The sequence below is a fragment of the Falco rusticolus genome, chromosome 1 (genome assembly GCF_015220075.1).
Source record: "Falco rusticolus isolate bFalRus1 chromosome 1, bFalRus1.pri, whole genome shotgun sequence".
In the NCBI taxonomy this organism is placed as follows: domain Eukaryota; kingdom Metazoa; phylum Chordata; class Aves; order Falconiformes; family Falconidae; genus Falco; species Falco rusticolus.
In genome coordinates, this window is record NC_051187.1 from 75366773 (window position 1) to 75388818 (window position 22046).

The 22046-nt window shown below is 37.9% G+C and overlaps 1 protein-coding gene across 1 annotated transcript in view; it reads left to right on the top strand.

The window, feature by feature from the left end:
- STK32B (serine/threonine kinase 32B) overlaps positions 1-22046 on the top strand; it is a 179100-nt gene that overhangs the window by 143550 nt on the left and 13504 nt on the right. The window contains exons 7-11 of the mRNA XM_037384961.1: positions 188-291; positions 4848-4964; positions 6054-6179; positions 12067-12198; positions 12956-13020. Coding sequence (XP_037240858.1) covers positions 188-291; positions 4848-4964; positions 6054-6179; positions 12067-12198; positions 12956-13020 — 544 coding nt within the window. The remainder of the gene's footprint in view (positions 1-187; positions 292-4847; positions 4965-6053; positions 6180-12066; positions 12199-12955; positions 13021-22046) is intronic.

A 22046-nucleotide genomic window follows, 5' to 3' on the forward strand; every position in this document is an offset into this window, starting at 1 on the left:
CAAACCGAGGCACTGAAACTGCATCCTGAAAATGTTGCATTTATAAATGTATTTAGTGTACCTATGTACAAATGAAAATAAAATTTAATTCCTTTGCATCCTTATTAATTTTTCAGCTGTCAACATTAATGATCCATAGTCTAATCTTAACACAATGCTTTTTGTTTGATTTGGTTCATTGTTTTAGCTCCAGAAGTGTTCCAGGCCTTTATGGATGGAGGTCCAGGATATTCGTACCCAGTAGACTGGTGGTCACTAGGAATTACCGCATATGAATTACTGAGGGGCTGGGTAAGAATGATGGGGTTTATTGTTATTTGACACATCCACTGACATAAGTCCCAAAGCTTGCAGTGACCCTGAAGGCACCCTTCATGATAAAATTTGAAGCTCAGGTCAGGAATACTGTCCTGGGTCTTTCCCAGCTGGAAACGTTCTTGGGAAAGTTTCACCTCACTCTTTATTATGAAAGTTTGCCCAAGTTTGGCTAAGGAATGGCTTCTCCACAGTGCTGAACTGGAAACAATGGCATTTTTTAACAAATAGAACTTGAGTTTCTTCAGGTTTTATTATATCTTTGATTCTCTTGGCTAATACCTTAAAAGAGCTAAAGTAATATCCTAAGATGTTTGGCCCAGCTACAGAAAATGCTTCTCTGCCAGCGCACTTGTTACTTGTCTTATCAATTATGTGAATAAGCTTAATAAATAATCTTCCTGAGCATGGTCAAATATCACAGAAGATAAACCAAAATGGAAAAGAATTTTCTATTAAAGGACAGAAGTTGATTGCTTAAATATTTACTATTCCCTATGGAAAACAGTAATTTAAATACTGTTTCAAGGTAATGATGTAACTAAAGTAGCTGGTTTATTTTTAGATTTTTAATTCCTATTTTGGAAAGAGGATTTTACTGCATTGTATTATGCTGGTTTTAAGGAAGGAGTATTTATTATCATATGACACTAACACAGTACCACTACCCTGTCCTGCTAGGCACTTTTTAATGAGAGACAATCCATCCCACAAAGATTTCACATTTTCATGTAGGATGACAAAAAAAAGGAAGCTAGAAATAAAGAATAATTATTATTGCCATTTTTTTAGTGGAAAACTACATTTCAGAGTGTCAGCACATTGTTATTTCAATCCAGAAGCCATATTTTTCAAAAGCCTGAAACTTGGCCAATCTATTCTGTATTTCCATGGAAATGGCAAAAGCCATGCTCCTGACACAAAAATCTCTCCCTTGCCAAATCTCAGTCCCAGCTCTCATAGCACAGGAGTATTAAAAACCTTTAAAAAACAAACAAACAAAAAAATCTTTGCAATTTTTCTCTACCATCATTCTCAAAAATTACTGTTTTTAAGCTGACATTCTTTCCAGGATGGAAAATTTTAACCTGAACAATTAAGGTCTGGCAGTGTTAAGCATAATATATTCTCAACCCTAGTCACATATGGTAGTAGTAGCTGCACATATAATAAATTAAAAGAACATCCTGCTGGTTTTCTATCAACCTTTTCACCAATTAATGTCTCTAAGAAAGCAGCAGAATGAATAGATGTGTAAGGAACGCTGAGCTCCCAAGACTAATCACAAAAGATCACTCTAATGTGACAGTCACTTTAGTATATGAAAAATTATATGGAATGGTATCCATTTGTCAAGATCCATACAGTCTTTTCTGAGTAAGTCTATCTGGCTACAGACAAAACAAAATTGAGACAGAATCAATTTTTTTATTTTTTATTTAAATAAAAACGTTGCCATCTGTCCATGCTCCAGTCGACCAAGCCAGCTGCTTGTTTTCTCCTGAAGAGCAGCTCTTGCCCCCTGAGCAAGCCAGAGGGTGGCTTGGAAGCCAATGCCTTTGTACGGACTAGGAAAAGATGTATTATTTCTTGAATTGTATTTCTAAATTTTTTTCGAGTCAAGAGAAGGCCTAAACTGACAGAAGTGATACAAGAACAAGAGCAGTAGTAGCAGGTTGAGGAAACGTGTTTAGCCCAAGCCATGTTGCTGTCTGCAACAACTCCGAGCTCCAAAGCTTCATTTGCTGCAGCAGACCTTTGCAGATGGCTGCAAAGAAGCAGCTTGCGTGTTCAAGGCTGCAAGCTAAACCTGCAAGCAGGCAGCCCCCTCTTTCTCCACACTCTCACAGCACTTTTTTCAGCGGTGAGAAGAGATCCCCATTGCTACGGAGCAGATGGGTAGGTGCTCTGTGCAGCCCACCTGCTCCTGCTGCAGTGCTCCTGGGGAAAGAGGAGGGTGTTGCACTGGGCAGTGCCACCTGGAAATAGGGCTTTCTGCAGCTGGAGCACGGTGCATGCTAGTGCATGGGGAAGGCAGCAGGGAAAGAAGGAAGGAGCATTAGAAATGAGAAACGTCAGAAATTTTGATCATTTTCAACTTTTAAGCTATGGACAGTGTATAACACTGCCTGCCTGAAAGCTAAGTAAAAATGAGTTGCTTTTTATTGAGCTGAATTTTTGTTTTTATTTGCCTCTGTTGCTATGAGATGGAAGAGTCCTCAGAGGAGGCCCAGGGTGCTAAAGGCATTGCAGCCATCTTCATGCCTTGCTCTCTACTGCCAGGAGGCCAAGACAACATGCTGCTGGAAACAGGGCCGTAGCTACAGGTTGCATCCAGTACAGAGCTGCATGGACCACTTTTTGGTTACCCACTGTAGTGCTAGCATTTCTTAGTACGTTGCAAGCAGATTTCTCTCCTTAGCCAGCTGCTAATAAAAGACCTAACAAGAAAAAAGTAAATTCATAAAGCTTTGCATCAAAAATAGATCTTTTCCCCAAGTCCATGGAATTAAACCATGCAAACCATGACATGTCAGTCTGTTCCTTAGACAACTGCTTCAAATATTGTAACTGTATATACCATGCCCTCAACAGAGACAAGGTGAAGGAAAGAGGTAGTAGGTGGGATTCTTGGACTCTGACTTTCACTGTAATGTGAACGGTTTACAACAAACTTTGGTAAAACATCACGAACAAGAGTAAAACAGATAATTTTTTTCCTTTTCCACAAAATAAACCAGAAGGGATCTGACCTTTGAGTGGACCGAATAGTTGAAAAACGTAGGAGATATAGGTGTGAAGGACCTCAAAAGACCAAGCTTACAGTGGCCATTTGTAATTCAAATTAGCTAACAGCAATATTAAAAATCTCTGCAAAACTCAAAAAAATCAAGACTGAAGAATGCTAATGATCTTTAAAATAAGGTAAGTTTGTAAGGATTTTCCAGTGAGGGAAAAAGCATGGGCAGAAACATCCTTAACAAAAAAATTTAACAATTCATTATTCCTTAAAGTTGCTATTTTTAGAGATAATTCACCCTTTCCAACAATTGATGTAAATTCTGGCTTAGTGTTCATATTGGTCACATCATTGTATCATGTCTAAATCAGCAGTAGGTTACTTCTTGGCAACAGACGGAATGTTAACCTTTTAGTTTTAATAGCTCTTATATGGCAGCATTAGCACAGGTAGGAAAAAGCCTATGACAGACTATTCCCAATTAGAGTTTTGAACTCGATTCAAGAAAATATATTTATTTAGAGCAGGCATTTAGGTCCTGTTGAATTCATATGGACATGATATAGCTAAATGACAACAGACTAACTGAATGTGAATCAAAGCAAAAAGATTTAAACAATCCTTGGATTTATTACTAGAACATTGCAATGCCTTGGAATGGACTTAGTTTCATACATACGTTCAAAGTTAAACATATGCATGAATCTCTCAAAATAAGAATATTTTCTGGGCCTTTATGAAGAGTAGCTCCAATTCACTATCAGATTAGATAACTAACACCTAGAAATATTCTTAAATTATAATCTTGTACCAGTACATGCTAGCAAATTCAACAGAAGATTCAGTTCTTGTTGAAGTAATGAGTGTCTGCCCTTCACTGTTGAAGATATTGGATTAGAAGGTAACTCCATGTTATGTATGAATTATGATGCATCAATTTGCGCATTGCTGCTATGATGGCATTTGGCATATTACATATTTGTCACTTGCTGGGTTCAATTTAATTCATAAACAATCCACACTTGTGTACCATTGTAACAACTTGCTTCACAAATACAAGTCTTTAAAAAATACATGCAAAATAATTAGTAAGAATATAAATGTATATGTAGCACCTTTATTTTCAATAGTAGTACCTTTCAATATGTAGTACCTTTATCATTTAATAAAAGATAAATCACGGCAACCTTTATGAACAAAGTGCTGTGAAGCCTGGGACTTCAGCTATAGAAGAATTTAGGTACTGCAAACACAGGACAGCAGGTCCACATAATGAGTTAATTTTAGATATCAAAAAAGGAAAAGGAGAAACGTTGGGATTTGGATCCTACTTTTTAACTGTTGTTCTTACACAGATTTTTGTAAGGATTTTTTAAATTTCTCTTTCTACTACTCAGTAAAATCAGTATGACAAAGCTCTCTCCAGCCACCACTTTTCAATTTTGTCAGTTTAGATCACAAGAACATTCTAGTACAATCTGTAAAAAATAGTAAATAATCCACATTTCACATAGAATGCCCCAGGAACAAAATTATTCAGCCATCTCATTTCAAGTGATGCTTCTTTTCATGAGAGAAAAATCTGCAGAGGAAATGCATCTATGAGTAATTACATTCATTACAACCAAAGAAAAGCACTCACGCAAAGAAAGATTAGCCTCAAAATCATTATAAGATGTTTTGGTGGTTTTGATATTTCCAATGTAAACAATACTGAGCTCAGGGAAATAAGAATTGTCTGCACTCTTTTATCCATTCTTGCTGACTTGATATTGATTTAACTTTATCCCAGAGGCCCTATGAAATTCATTCAGCCACCCCCATTGATGAGATACTCAACATGTTCAAGATAGAAAGAGTTCACTACTCATCTGTCTGGTGCAAGGGCATGACAGCACTACTGAAAAAGGTAAGAACAAACAACCACCTTCTGTCTTCCACCCTTTTCCAGAAGCCCCTCTAACAATGCAGAGGCATCAGGCAAGCACACGTTAGGTAGTCAAAATGTCAAGGATAAGAGAGCAGTGCTTATTCCTAGAGTTTTCTGAATGTGAGTGGTGCAGTATTTCCTCTTGAGAAGCTGGATTATTCTTGGGCTTAGACTCAGGCTTTTCATGGCCTCAAAGACATAGAAATAGAGTATTTCTGTTTATTTTAAAACTGATTCATTAGTGATTGCAAAACTTTGAGGTTCAATAATTCCCACTCTGTGCCCTGCCTCCATTCTCTCCAGCCCTGGTTGTGCATGTGGGAGTGGGAAGGAAGGACCACTCTGCCCTCTGAGTTTCTGCTACGTTTCCATCCAGGGAGCTTAGAAATGAAAAAGGCTGTATCTCTCCCTGTCCCATGTTGCTACAGTTGCAACAACAGCCGTTGAGCCACTTTGCTGTAAATGTCACTAAGCTGCAAGAGAGGGTTCTTTTCTGAATGCATTGTGACCCTGGAAATGGCCTTCTTCCTGGAACCTCAGGTTTTTGTTTGGTTTAAATTTCTGGCCACATTGAAGGATTTTCTGCCTCTCAGGTGTTTCAGATCATCAGTACTGAATATTTGAGCACAGAAGATCAATTTCTTTTGCAGCAATAAGCAATCTATTTTTCATAGATGGAGCAATGAGGTGGTTAATTTTAATTGCTGCCAGGATGCTCAGTGTAACTGTATCTTCCAATAAATTAAAGACTAAACACAAATGGTTGGGTGGCATTGAACTCTGATGTTTCATGTGGCTTGGCCTCTTGTGTGTTTGTAAATAGACTTTTGTTGCTAATACATTTATACAGTTCATGCCTGCAACAGCCATCTGGTGGCAATTAAATTCTATTCATATCCTATGAGTTACTACTTATCTTTTTTTAGATTGGGACTTTTAGGAGCTGTTATAATATTCCCTAGCCATTTTCTTACTCAAAATTTTGTATCATACAATTTCTGTGTGTGATACATTCACTCTTTTATATGGCATCCAGTCCCTTAGAAAATGCCTTGTGCTTGATCACAGCTCCTCACTAAGGACCCAGAATGCCGCCTTTCCAGCCTTGCAGACATACAAAGCTCTCCATACCTAGCTGATGTCAACTGGGATGCTGTTCTAGAGAAAGCTGTGACCCCAGGCTTTGTTCCTAACGTAAGTTGATATTCCAGGTGAACTGTGTTTGCAAATGCTGATTTTAATTATCACTGCTGGTTTACTTGTTTATGCTTGCATTCATTGCTCTTCAGTGATTTACTTCTCACAGAAGCTTTACTTTGGATTCTACATGCATTTACTCAGTCACAGCTAAGGGAAAATTTGACCCATTTCATTAGATCACAACAAAAACTAATTAACCTTGGTTTGTTTGTTTTTTCCCTTTTCAACTAAAAAACATTTTCCAGACTTTGCGTTTCAGCTGTTAGATCAAATGATTGTCAGAGTTAATTCTGAGCCAAAGAATACCAAAGCTGCTACTCTGAAAGTTAGGCATCTGAATAACATTTGCAAAACCTTAATAATATACCAGTGTGCTGTTCCTTTTTCACTTAAAAAATACTGTTGCAAAAGACTGACCTATTTCCTTTGTGACAGTTTGCTACACTAAAACATTCAGACTCTGTGAGGGATTCTGGTTGTTTCTTTTTTACTGTTGTTCCTTTTTGTTGGTATTTTCTGGATATTTCCATTTTTATCATTTGTAAGTTAAATGGATTGGAGGGACATGAATAAAAAGTAACGACTGCATTAGCATGTTTCTCTTCTTTGTTCAGTTATATTGTACCATAATTCTTCACCAAACAATACATTTGTAGCACACCGAGGTTTGTTTATATTCTTTTTTAATGCAACTGTAAATAAAGATGAGGAAGGGGGAATAGCTAGACCTTGTCCTCATCCAGGTGCACACCAGAGTTCTTGCCAAATCTGATGAGGATCCAGCCCTGCAGAAGCTGAGGGTGAGAAGGTATTGCCTAGTGGAGCAGAGGCAGCCAGGTGGGTTGCCCAGGGCTGGCAGTGTTTGCTGTGCTTCTTGGCACCTGACCAGAGCCTTTTCTGGAAGCTATATCCTGCAGAAGAAAGCTATGGGTGGGTAAGCAGGGCCTCCCTCAGGGAGCTTGGGAAAGAACCAGGAATACAACAGGTAACTAGCATGACAGATGAAGAGAAAGGCAGCCCCCTCTTAGGCACTTCAGGGTAATGTTCACCAGGGCTGAAATTCCTTCCTTTCACATTGTGGCTGAATGATGGTGCCAGGTGAAAGCTTGAGAGGTGAATGTCATATCTGCCAAACCATGGTCAGGACCCCTTCCCTTCCACTCAATGTCCCTGCAGCTGGAATAACTGCTATGCCATGCCAGGCCTTCCCCTATGCTCTCCTAAGTTGCTACCCTAAGCAAAGCGCTGCAGAGCAAAGCTTCTCCCTGGCCCAGTGGACTGTGAACTCTGTTCTTCTGATGGCGTCTATCTACAAGATGAATGGAAACTGAGATATCGGAGGTGTGGCCCAACTCCTTCTCAGACAAAAATCAACATTAACTAGACCTCCTACTCCTAGAAGAAAGTTCAGTCCACAGCTGTCAGCATGCAGGAGATTTCACAACCCTGCTCTGTATTTTAAAAGAAGGATGCAGTTCCCCATACCCAAAGGTACAACATACATGGGATCCAGGAGAGTCCCAGACTTCACAGAGACTACTCATGCATAAGTACATGTCTTAGGGCTTAAAAGACAAGAGGGAGGACTTCAACTTGCTTCAGCAGAACTGGTTACTGAAGCCCGCCTACGGCAAGTCTTAGCTCTGCTCCTGTTCCTGCTCCAGAGTTTTCCTTTCCCCAGATGTCTCAGTCTCATCTTTGCTCCCACTCAAGCTTGAATTCCTAGGGCCGTACCATCCATCATAACTCTGCTCCTGAGGGTTGGACTCAAGCCAACCTTAGTCCAGGAGTGTATAGCTAACCAATGCAACATGTGCCACCTTGTGAAGCCTGCCTCCTAAGGAATGATGTATGGCAGCTTGGCTGTAGTAACAGGACCTAATAAAGGGGCTGAGAGATTTCCACATCCATCTGGCTTACGCTCAGCCTGCCCAGGGCTGGGGCATACGTTTGTGGTGGTCTGCATCTGGCCAGAGACAAGCAACCTTAACGTCTTAATTCAGAGTTCTTGTGTGGCTGTATGCTTCTTTACACCTGGATTTAGGTTGTTTTGAGGGTACCTTACTCCTGAGAGAGTATAGGTAAGTTCCCTGACTTCTTAAGGATGGTGAAAAAAGTAATTTTAAATGTAATTTCAGAAGGAGTTGTGGAACTTATGTGCCTGGTACTCTTCTATTAGCCAAGTGGCCTGTTCTGTGGCTGATGTTGAGAAAGATGAATGTGATGGAAGTTGAGAAAAGAGGAAGTCCTCCTAAAATGTCTGCCATTAAACATGTGTCCAAAGACAGCTATTCTTTTCACATTTGGATTCACCTTACTTGTGTCTTGGCAGGAATCTGAATATTGGAGGGAAATCTGTAATATTGGAGGCAAAATAATACTCTACATTTAAAAGGAAATAGGATTAAAAAGTTACATTTATCTACTCAGATTAATCTGAAAGTCCCACTACAAGCTCTACCAGACACTTCAGAACAGAGGCTGATATTGCAGGCCATGTTCCACTAGGCTGATCAGGTGTATTAGGAAAAACAGTGAGATGGTGAGAGTCAAAACATCTTTTCTAGCACAACACTTCTTTTTATAGTAAGATTTATTGTTTCATGATGCCAAGTTTGGCCATGCATTTTCCAAGAACTTTTTTCTTTGTTGCACCAGCAAAAACCTTCACTGATTAACTGGGGCTACACAACAAAACATTTCTTGGTTTTCAGGCTTTGTTGAGAGAGTGAATTGGGGCCAACATACATTGATATGGGGAGAATTTTATAAATGTTGACAGCTTACTGTCAGGAGCTTGCCTGCAGAAGGCAGGCAAGATGGCATGTGAGAGGCCTGTGGTAGGAAGGTCCCATAATTTAATTTCTCACTTCGTAGTTTGATTCCATAAACATTGTTCTTACTTAACTAGTATGTGTATTTCTGTATGGTTTAGATAGTTTCTTTATATTCAGCTTGGAGTCATAAATTGCTAGTGCTTTTCTTTGTATTCTTACATATTTGATAAAGGAAGCAAGAAATTATTTAAATGTAATTTTAAAAGCTTCATTTTTAAAGCTTCAGAATTAATGCAACAAATTTATTCAGACAAATTAATTTCAGACAAATCCTAAAATTGTACATGCTCAGGATAGGAACTGATATTGATCAAGCATAAAGAATTATTCATTTATGAATAAATATAAATAAGCTATAAACCTCCCTTAATAAAAAGCAAACAAATTTTACTAAACCTGACTGGATGGTATGCAGGAAAAGGCATCAGACAGCTTAATACTGTACTTTAAGTATACAGACTTTGCTAGGAATCAAAATGATGAAGAGTGTCTCTAAATTAAATGTTTTGTTGTAAGACACCACACGTTATAAAAGTTTCTGATGTGATTTTATTGCTTAGTGGCTTTGGTTACTAAATAATATCTGCCATTCATACGTATGACTTATCTTAGTACTTCCACCTTGATGGTGACAATGGTGCGATTGAACTCTCAGCAGTCCCAGAGGAAAACAGGCTGCTTTTAAGATCTTCCACCACACAATTCAAATTGTTTGCAATTGTTTTAAAAATGCTTTGAAAGAATGAGAAGAAAGGAAGTCATGTCATTCTGATCACAAGAGCAGCAAAAGACTAATCCAGTAATTAGGATGCCAAGTCGTGTGTCCTGGTTTCAGGGTGACTTTTTAAAAATGTATTGGGGTCAGCTGAGACATAGATTTTCTGGCCATACCCTAGCCCTTATCCCTAAATAGGAGAGGAAAAGTTCTTTGTAAATGCTGTCATGAGGTGGCTTTACTGCACTAATGAATAGAATTAAAAGAACTCCTCAAGGCATAAATGGTGCTCCTGTAAACTTCTGTGCTGAAAAGACCTGAAAGAATCAAGAACCTGAAAAGAATTAAGGAAGAATCTGAAAAGAACCAAGGAAGGAAATGGCCATATAGTAATGGTGTTTTCAATCATCCTGCTTAAAAAAGAACTTCCTGATACAACCAAGAATCTCAAGATTTGGTTCAAGCATCACAAATCAATATAAAAATGAAGAATCCAGGATATTTAAGTAATGTAAGTAACGGGTAAGAAAAAGCATAATAGATGGGATAAAACAGAAAAAGCATAATTGGAATGAAGCATGTGATTGGGAAAAACCAGCACTGACTCACCAAGGGCAAATCGTGCTTGACGAACCCAGTTGCCTTCTATGACAAAGTAACCTGCTCAGCTGATGTGGGGCAAGTGGTGGACATTGTCTACCTGGATTTCTCCAAGGCTTTTGATACAGTTTCCCACTGCCTCCTCATAGAGAAACTGATGTGTTGTGGTGTAAAAAAGTGGTCTGTGCGGTGGGTGGGGAACTGGCTGACAGGCTGCATGCAGAGGGTGGGGGTAAATAGCTCTTTTTCAAACTGCCAAGTGGGGTCCCCCAAAGATTGCTATTGGGCCCAATGCTGTTTAATAACTACCTAAGTGATCTGGATGATGGGAATCAAGTGTACCCTGATGAAATTTGCTGACTATACCAGACTGAGTAGGCAAGTGGACACTTCAAAAGGGAGAGCCACCTTGCAGGAAGACCTAGATAGCCTGGAAGAGTGGGCTAACAAGAACCTTATGAAGTTCAACAAGGACAAACATAAGGTCTTGCACCTTGGAAAACATAATCCAGGAGTGCAGCATGGAATGGGATCTGCTCAGCTGGGAGCAGCTCTGTGGAAAGGGACCTGGGAGTCCTGGTAGACAACAAGATCAATATTACTGAACAGTGTGCTGCTGTGGCAAAGAAATCCAACAGGATACTGGACTGCATCAAGGGCCTCACCAGCAGAGATAAAGAAGTCATTATCCCACACAGTGCTTGTCAGGCCACACCTGGAATACTGTGTTCAGTTTTGGTCTGCACTATGCTAAAAAAGGCACGGACAGGCTGGAGGAGGCCCAGAGAAGGGCCACAAATGTGTACAAAGGACTGGGAAGCCTGCCATGGGAGGAAAGGCTGAGGGAACTGGGTTTGTTTAACCTTAGAGAAAGAAGGCTTAGGGGGAGACCTGTTATCATATTTCATTATTTAAAGAGTGGCTACAAAGAAGATGGAGACTCCCTTTTTAAAAGGAGTCACATGGAAAAGATGAGGGGTAATGGGTAAAGTTATTCCTAGGGAGATTCCAATTGAACACAAGAGGAAAATTTTTCACAATGAGAACCATCAGCCGTTGCAATAATCTCCCCAGGGAGGTGGTGGATTCCCCAACTTTAGATACTTTTAAGATTCATCTGGACAGGGTGCTGAGTCATCTTGTCTAGACTGTGCTTTTGCCCAGAAAGCTTGGACCAGATGATCATTGAGGTCCCTTCCAACCTGTATTCTATGATTCTACGAACCATTTTTTTATATATAAATGCTGCTAACCAAAAAAGGCCTGCTCCTTCCTGTGTTAGCATGGACAGGAGCTATGCAACTGAATCCACCTGCAACTCTTCAGAAAATCAGATTTTAACAAGTAATGTCTTACAGCTACTCCCCATCCCTCCTGCACTATTGCAGTTGCCATTTATGTTCTACAGCACTAACTGATATTCTGAGGAAGACCTTAGGCCAAATTAATCTCTCTCATTGGGGTGATGTAATTGTAGTTGCTGTAGGAATACATCTGTGTATAACTAGGTAAAGGATCTAACTCTTCATAATTGCTTTATAATATGATTTTTATCTTACCTCCCTTATTTAAACTTTGAGCATCACTTCAGGCCTAAAAAGACAGTTTTCATTTTATAGATTTGGTTGGGAAACTGGGTCATTATTAATGCTATTAACATTTCCCAAGCAAACTAAAAAAAACCCCACAATGATCCTTCAAAGAGTAACTTTGAATCCTTTTGTACCAGAAAGGAAGACTGAACTGTGATCCTACATTTGAACTTGAAGAAATGATTTTAGAGTCCAAGCCTCTCCACAAAAAGAAAAAGCGACTTGCCAAAAACAAATCGAAAGATGGAGCTAAGGAAACCTGCCCACTGGTAAGTTGGAGAGTGGCTGCAGTCAGTGACGTTTCACTTACAGTCTTCAATAGGCAAACTCAGTTAAGTTCAGTTTTCTTGTGTCTGAAAAGAGTTAACTTTATGTCTGTCATTTTACATAGAACATAAACCATCTCCAAAGAAAGATAAAAAGCAACCATTTGTTTCATTCAAATAGTAACAACATGTTTAAGTTGTAATCATTTTTAAGATTCTCACAGATGCTCATTTAAAGTATGAAAAAGTGTTGCCAGTTGGCAAATACGCCTACCACACATGGACAGAGAGTTACAAGGAGTATTTAACAACTGCTAGTACCAAAAATGAAAAGTAGGCTGTGAAAAGCTCGTTATTTATAAATGTTTAAAGCTGTCTCTTGCAGTCTTCATTAATGTGTCCCATGTAGAAAGACTCACTGTAGAAAAAAAATCTAAACTGAGAAGATTAAGAAATAAACATTTTCCAGACTTGAGTTTTTATTTCAGTGAGATTTTATAAATTCTGTTGCTACTCCTAATGATTTTTTGAATGCTCATGCAAACTGTTCTTAGAGCTATCGCCTTAGAAATCCTCAGAAATTATTTGTCGAGAACTTCTTCAAAAGAAAGAAAGACTGATTGTGCTATCACGGTCCCCAAAACACCTTTTGATAATATCCCTTCATAAACCTTTTTGTTCAGTATTGTTTCTGCTGTTGTGATTTTGGTCTATGATTTTCCATGTTTTTTAATCAACTTATTCATGCTGTTTTTTAAAGAACGTACACCTGCAGCAGTGCTTGGAAACCGTTAGGAAAGAATTCATCATATTCAACAGAGAGAAGTAAGTACATTTCTTAATGCCTGTTTAGCATTCGCTACTGAAATTAATTTGAGAACTTTTTTTTCTTTTCCTCCCAGTGTAAGGAAAAGTGATTAATGATCACAGCAGCAAGGGCTAAAAGGCTGGTTTTCCATTGATTTCTTCCTCTTACAGTCTCTGGTGTGATGGTTTTGTCTTTCTTCCATCTTTGAAAGCAAGCAGAAATGCTTGTGATAGGAGTATGTTAGAGAGATAAGGTAAATGTCACTGACACTCTCCAGACAAACTGTTAGCAATTAAGAAAAGGGAATACAATACAAGGAGCTGCTTTTTCAGGACTTGAACAAAACCAAGGAAAGTGATAACTCATGAAATTTTGCTGATATGAACTTCAGTGTGCTGACTTGAAAATGCTATTCATACTTCACCACAATAAAGAAGTTTATTTCAATATTAGTTATTTCAACAAAGATAAATATTAAAACTACATCAGACATACAAGGAAATGCTTCATAGTCTGAGTCAGCCAGAATTCATAGAAACACAAGTCTGAATCCCAAGCATGTCAATAACCTACCTGGTCCAATTAATACACTGCATTTCACATAATTTACTGTGTTTGAGTTGCAGCCATTATGGACATGTTTGTATTAATGGATATAGCTCCTAACAGGGAGTTGTTCATATCTCTGGTCAAATTATTGCATTTCATTCAATATATTCAGTGGTTTTATTTGACCTAATTGTATCTGCAATTTTTTCTAATGGATTTGTGAGATGTTAAAATTTGATTAAAAAGACTATCTTGCTTAATGTTTGCAATGCAGGTAATTACTGTCTTCTGTAATTAAAACTGGGAAAGGTATTGTCAACTTTACACAGTTGACATGATGTCATGAAGGAAATTACGCCATGGATAATCCTATTTTTCCTTTTACAATCCGTGGGATATGTCTATGCCCAGTACTGAATGCTCACAGAAACTACAGTGAGGACTTAAAATGAAAAAAAAAAAAAAAAAGGTCCAACAGATTCTTCGTTATTTTGCACAATCTCTAGCACAAGAGAGCCATATGTTTATGTAAAAGCCATAAACAAGAAAAGCCAGACCAAGTCAGCTCACAAAAGATTTTCAGAATGGTCTTGGTGGTCTTCTCTGAATCAGTTTTGGTATCAATGAAGTAGGGAAAGCCTGAACCTTGTAGGAATTTTATTAGTCCACAAAAATCAAAATAAGTAAGACTGTAATAACAAGATTAGATAAAGATTACATTGATAAATCAATTTATTGTGTTTTCAAGAAGTTGTTTGTACAACTAGTTCATTTCCAGATATGACTTGCTCACCTACTTGGGAGGCACATATATCAAGGAAACCCAGTATACATCGGTTTCTGAAAGATAAAATAAAATACCAGATTTTGTAAAACATTTCCAAAATCTGATTGTTTGTGTTCACTAGCATTGAACAATTTCTTTTGACATAATTTTACTGTATTATTCTTGAACATTTTTTAGCAGTGCATAGGAAATTTTTTTTGTTTCATATTGCACAACTACAGTAACAACACAAGCTATAAAGGACTCTGAGAGGCTGCTGAGAGATCAAGGAGACTTTTAAATGGAGTACAAGTAAAATGGAAATGAAAGATAAAACCATGTATTTCATTCAGAACAGCATGTGTTTTGGTCAATGCTTCATTGGCTTTGACACGGTAAAGGAAAAGTATTTAGTCTAGACCTACAACAGATCCTGCACTGTCTAAAGCCAGATCACAATCATTTCTTGTTTAAATTGTATTAGAGCTAAAGAAGGACTTGGAGAGAATTCTGTAATACTTTTGAAAGACAAGAATGCTAGTAAGAAGGGAAGCAGAGGTTGAATTTGTGAAGTGCAAAGTGAATTCAAGTTAACGGGAACAGAAGAAGAGTAATGACAGACACAGATATTATCATACCGGAGAGAAGCGGCTACATAGTGCACACCAATATACTGGTAGTTCACAGTATAATTCACGGTGATTTTCCTTAGACCTTTCTGTGCCCTCAAGGCTGTATCTACAGGGTGAGGTTGTGTTTACATAAATTTCCAAAGCCATATGGCCAATCAAGTTCTTAGGAATTCTCATCAGCTACAGATGCTGAAAGAGATGAACTGTTCCTACGAGCTCAATATGCAATGATATGTGATCGTACCATCAGGTGAGGTGTCAATCCCAAGCAGGGGTTTAAACCAGTCTCAGATTGATGCAGCCAGATATTTCGATATTCCTCCATGTTCCTCTACATAGAACAGAATTGCTTATATAGTCTAGCTATTTGAAAATTTCTGCATGCTTCCCTAGAAATTCATTGTATTAATCTACAAAAATGTTCATTTTTTTGGTGATTTAAGCCTTCTGCTCAGTTTACTTCAGTGGCACAGTACACTACATAAACCCTATGAAACTCTGAATCAAGAAAATTGGCCCATCTTTCAAGGGAAAAGATGAGAATATCAAAATTAAAAAAAAAATAATAAATTTTTGACTGAGCAAGATGAATTCAAGTCGTAATGTGTAGCTGAGTGCAATGTTAACCATCCCAGTTCCACAACATTTTGTAATCCAGTACTTGTAAAATATCTATGATATATATATATATGATATAAATCTGCTTTTATTGAATATATTGATGATACTTCCAGACTGGGACTCTTTTTTCACTATGTATCTTTCATTCTGCAACAGGTACTCTAAATCTTAAAATATGGCATATTTATTTTCTTCCCAAGGAGCTTGGAAGACTACCAGAAACTCTTATATTGCAAACGGATGGGGGTGATAGGTAAAGAAAATGCTTACTAAGCTAGAAATAATTTAAAAATAATTGAAAAGACTGAATGAAGTAACTTAATAGTTTAAGTTAATGCTGGCAAAGACAGAATGTGCACATTTTCACTTTTCTATTACTTTCTGCAGTTAAGTAATTAGCAACTGCTATTTATAGGAACATTTTAAGCAAGATGAGTGCATGAGGAAGACAGTTCATTTTCTCCAAGCCAAGCTTTCAAGTGAGTAGGTTCAGTTAAAAAGGCTGATATTTTTCCAGATGGCTTTACCAGCAACATTCAGGCAACATACCTTCTCAGTAAGTCTTACATTGTCCTTGAATGCAATTTGTTTGCTTGGGCTATAGTTTAACTATGTGTCTGATATCTGTGATTTGAACTGTTATGAGATAGGATGAAAGACATAAAGAATTAAAAAGAAATAGATCGTTGTATATAGTCAAAGAGATGCAGAATGATAGAACAAATGTGTTTTGTTAAAATAGGAATCAGGAATGGACCTGGATCCACGATATTAGCTGTTTTCCTTATGTATTTGATTTAACGGTAGGAGTTCCCTGGACAAGGAAGTGTAGTCAGTAACTGAGTAACAAAAGTTAGATTTGTATATACTCACACACTCCTGATCACGCAGTATCTTCTGTTGCTACTATTCAGAATTCACTGGGGAGATGAGGAGGAATGGAGTGAAGATCAACAACTCCCAGTTTGTAGAAAAAGCCAGAAAACAACCCTACCAAACAAAGAATTTTTCCAGACATGAAATGAAACCATTTTCCTGAGATTTATATAAGTGCAAAAGACTGTCCTGTGTACTAAAAATGGCAGTTATAAAGTCCAGGTGTAGTTTTGTGCTTCAGTTTAGCTAGGCATGTTCTTATTGTTAATCCTATAGAATGGACTGGGAAATCTGTGAAATCTGCAGAGAATACTGCTTTCATGTGTGCGAAATAGACACTGAATGTTTCAAAGTCCGTCTGTGATCCGAGTCAACAGTTGTTCCTATGAAACACCATTTCTTCTAATAAAAGGATTAAGTAAAACTGAATCTGGGCCATGTTCATCTTCCACCCCCAATGTAATTTCCTCTTGGGACACTCATATACAATTCCAAATAATGTAACAGCAGACCAGGAGGAGCTTTAGGGATGCGCAACATTCATGGATTAAAAATACTTTCTACTCCATGTAAAATGGCTAAACTGTTCTGAAGAGGTAGTTTTATACCTTCATCTTCATTTGTGCAGAAAAACATTAAGCATCCAGAATGAAATGTCTTAGACTGCGAGCAGATTTTATGTTGATTTTTTTTTCCAGTGCTTCAGATACAGAGTAGCTGAAGTGTCACTAGATGGAAGGCTTTATTCTTATTAACATCGATATTTCAGTGGATGTGACCTACAAATTAAAATACTGTGTGTCTTTTTATAAGACATGGTTGTATGTCAACTGTCCACATTGACATTATCTTCCAGTACCTTTAACAGAGGGTTCTTGCCATCCTGATCCAAAGAAAAATAACGTGGGAAAATCCTTTTACAGTCCAAGTTTGAATGTGGTGCAGGAAATGTTTTCTGTTCTCCTTAAGAGTGTCAGTAAAATAACTTACTTAGTTTTGAACACATAAACAAAATAAATTGTGATCTAGAAATGGTCCATGCACTGGGTCTTAGCTGGAGAATATGATCTGAAGTTGATTTCAGGGATTTGTTTGGCTCCTTTGGGTAACAAATGATTTTTTTCTGCTTTTAAATCTATTTCTGCAGATATATGCTTTATTATATCTAGAAATGCAGCAACAAACATTCTGCAGTATCTGAATTGTAATCCCATAGACCAACCAGCAATTTTTCAAGAACTCTATCTCATTTAGAAGCTGTAGGCTATATTTTCAGGTTTTTGTGGGGGAAAGAAAGATTCTACAAAGTCACATTTCATTCTCGGCTTTACTAAAAAACTGAGCACAGATTAGTTTGCTATTTTTGTGCTGTTACCACTGAACAAATCTTCACCTACATCTACATCTGTTTATGAATGTCTGAAACCTGAAATAGCCAAAAATGAAGAAATAACTTCAATATTTGGATGTAGTGGAATCATATTTCTTACTCTTTATGGTTCCTCCTCTTCTCCCTAAAGATGTCTTTAAGATTAAAGAGGTGAGCAAACAAAGAACAGAGGAGAAAACAAGAAATACTTGCTCCTCCAGCACAATAATCCTTCAGTTAGATGCTTCACAATCTTTTCCTCAAAATTATCACCATGCTAATGAATGTAAAATCATACAGCCACCTTTTACTGAATAAAACATGTATTTCATATATCCAATGTACGTGAAAATGGGTTAGAATTTTGCAAAACTAGTTTAATAAATGTAATAGATCAATAAGCAAAATATCCATATTTTAACAATCCTAGTGGAAATTTTCAAAAATCTACTGATGATTTTGAAGTTGGAGGGGTTTTTACTTAAGTTCCCGTTGATCTGAACATGCTTGTCTCTTTCTTAAGCTAGTGGTACAATTTATTTCTCTTCCCAGTGTTTGCTCAGTACAACCACACTAAAAAAATTCTGCCACAAATTGAAGCAGTCAGATGGTTGCTGCACCTTCACCTCTCTTTTCCTTCTATAATTCCTGCTGTTTGTCCATACCTAGTTCTTTCCTAAAAGGTAACGAACAGCTCTAGGTGAACAGACATCTCTCTGTTCCCAGAATAAACAGCAAAAGTTGAGACAACATGTTTTAAGCAGAGTAAGAAGCTTAAAATCCTGTCTGATTTTGTTCCTATCATAGGATAAAAGTTTACTTAACTTTCTCTGCATTTTTTACAAGATCAAATTTATTATCTCTCTCTTTGTAGTTCTTTTTCTTTCATTTCAATTGTCTTTTCAGATTCAAATCCAGAGTCCCTGAGTATTCTCTTTCATTTTGGTTGGATTGGAACTGAATATCCATAATGATTTGCAGTATACCTTATTGAATGTACTTTTCTTAGTATTTTATGTCACTTAGTGTCTCTGAAGATATTTATATTATCATAATCCCCATGATATCTGAATGCTCTTTTCTTGCCACTTCTGCTGACCTTAATTCAGTTTAAATCTATATCTTTCTGAGTATTTCAAGTGGTTATACTGGTCTTTGCTGATCTTCTTCTTGTCCCTTTTCTAATGAATATGTCTGCTTTTTGAGATTGCTCCTGCAATCTCACCTAATTAGAAAAATGCCTTTCTGAATGTGATTAAATCTGGTTTGTTTTGGGGCACTAATAACAGCTTCTTGGTCACACAGGCCCTTACACTTGTGTCTTTGATTCCTGCTCATGATTACTGGTTTAAGATTACCAGTCCAAATGTCACTATTATCTTAGTGAGTCAAGCAGCCTAAAGATTTGGGCATAGCAGGTCCAAGCCAGTAATTTTTATGTAGGCATAAATTCAAAATCACTTTTTTTGAGAAAGAGTGGTCATACAAAAGCCATTTTTTCAATAATGTGTTCTCTTCACAGTTTCACAGGGGGCTAATGAGTATCTGGAACCTCATTTTCAAAGCCTTCCATGAAAAATAAGCATAGTTTTCCCAAGCAAGTAATAATATCACTGTAGTGGCTATGCTTCACCAAATGGACATCCAAATTTACAATGAAAGTTCATGTCAGGGTACATATATCAGAGTATTCTCTGTGCCAAAACATGGTCCTGGAAGGATCAGGATAACAGATGAAGAACCTCAGCACTGTAGGCCAGCAATTTACAGAAAACTGAACACAAACACACCTCAGAGAAACTGATCAAAAGTCAGTTCAGACGGAGAGAAAAGAAAAATCTTCCTTTGCACATCCCAGACTTTGGAAAGGAACCCAAACTGTATGATTCTAAGCACCATACAAGATATTTTTTTTTTAAAATAGATTACATGGGACACATCATATCTATGATAAATGAAGGCTGCATAACAGGTCATTCAGTGACCGCAGGGGATTACCTTCATGAGTCCTCTTCATCTCTCTTCATGTCTTTACTAGCATAAACTCTCACTTGTTGTGAGTCTCCATAAATTGAGTTATGAAGACTGAACTTTTCATCCTGGTTTAGAAAACTATTTCGGGGCCAGCTGCTGAAGCTATGCAGAAACAAACCAGTAATGATACATTATTATTGCCAGTCATTTTGATACTTTGTGTATCTGTTGAATATATTCATAAATGAGTTGGAAAGGGAAGTGAATGGTTAGGTGACAAAGCCCACTTATGATGCCAGAGTAGTCAAAACTAAATCTGATTGCAAAGAGCTGCAGTAAGTAATGATGGTCATGGTTCTGAGTTACAGCATAATAAGAAGATGGCAGCTGAAATTCAGTTCTGATAAATGTAAATAAGTTAGGAAGAAAATAATTTAAACTTTACCTTTATGGCAACAGATTAAATTATCTTCAGTTGTAAAGGAGAGATATTTTGAAAAGACTGTGGATAGCGCAATGCTTAGTGGACAACTAAAAGGTGTTAATATGCTCAAAACTGCAAAGAAAGCTATAGAGAAATGAACTTCAGGGTGTCATTGTGTGTATACAGATTTACATACACTTGCATCCTCCGTTCCATGTGCTGTTCTGCTTCCTTGTCTCAAAAAAGTTACAGAGGACTTAGAATGGTTGCAAAAAAAAAGAAAAGAAAAATGGGATTGGCCACAGGTGTGGCATGGCTCGCGCTGAAGAATTTTAGACTTGAACTAGTTTAAACTCAGAGAGAGGCAACTGAAAAGACAGAAACTGGCTAAATAATAATATGTTATGAAACTTATTGAGAAGATGACTAAACAATGATTATTCATTCTTTCTGGTAACTCCAGGTCACAAAGTTATCAGGCTGCAGGTTTAAAAGAAAAAAAGCTATGCTTTTTAGTGCAATGCAACACGTTGCCAAGTCAATGCTTAGGATACCAAAAGATTCCAAAATGTATTAGAGAAATTAATGAAAAAAAATCAATTTAGGTCCATGAGACGTGAAACCTCTGATATACTCATTGATCTGGGGAGCCTGGAAATGTCAGTAGTGAGGAGGATATGCCACAGCAGACATTTGTCTCCATTTGCCTTGTTCTTTGACACTGTCCACTAATGACTGAAATGGGCCACTATGAGAGATGGGAATCGCTGTTAGATGGAATGTCTCGGCGTGTGCCTGTATACTTTCTCATTGCTTTTAAGGTCTCCATCTTCATATAGAATGTTCATAATAGCACAAGGGTTGCACAGTAAAATGTGTATATATGTATATGTATATGTATATGTATATGTATATGTATATGTATATGTATATGTATATGTATATGTATATGTATATGTCCTTTTTGGAAACAGGGGAAATAAAGCAGACTTACAGCAGTAAGAAAGTTAGGTTAAGATTCACATTGCCCCTTGCTGTGTTTCAGGGGACGTCAGGTACCCATCCTCTGGGAAGAACTCAGGGCTGTGAAACTCAGCTGGAGATAGTTTGCCTGTGTCCTACCTGGGGCATAATACATACTCCTGTTGTAGGTGCACCTTAGTGACTAGCCTAGACAGCTCACTGTTCAATACAGTGGCTTCTGTGGATACCTGACTCAGGTAACCACCCTCCCCATGTATTGTACAGGGAGGTTTGGCAATTATTTAAAGGCTGTGAATTAAACAGTGTGATCACAAATGAACTGCCAGCTACACCTCCTCTGGGGGTGTTCATCCTTCAGGGAATAAAAGAGCTGCATGGTTAACTAGACTTTTTGTGAATCTAAGTTTTGGACTTTGGCAGATAAATCTTGCGTGAGGAATAGGCAGAGAGAGATGAGCCAGCAGAGAGGTCAGTGCAGGCTGTGGTTGCTCCCTGGAAACTTACAGGCTGTGATTCCTGGAAGCCTGCTGCTCTGAGGGGAAGGGTAGGGCTGAACCAGCCTCTTCCCAGACACTCATTTCAATCTGAGAGTGTTTATTAAGTCCAAATAATCAGGCAGAGCCAGACTGGCTTTTGTGGTGGATTGACCCTGGTGCCCACCAAAGCCACTCCATCACTCTCCTCCTCAGCTGGGCAGGGGGGAGGAAATGTAACGAAAGGCCCGTGGGTCGAGATAAGGGCAGGGGGGTCACTCAGCCAGTACCGACAGGGGCAAAACCGACCCGACTTGGGGAAATTAGTTTAATTCATTACCTATCAAAATCAGAGTAGGATAATGAGAAATATAA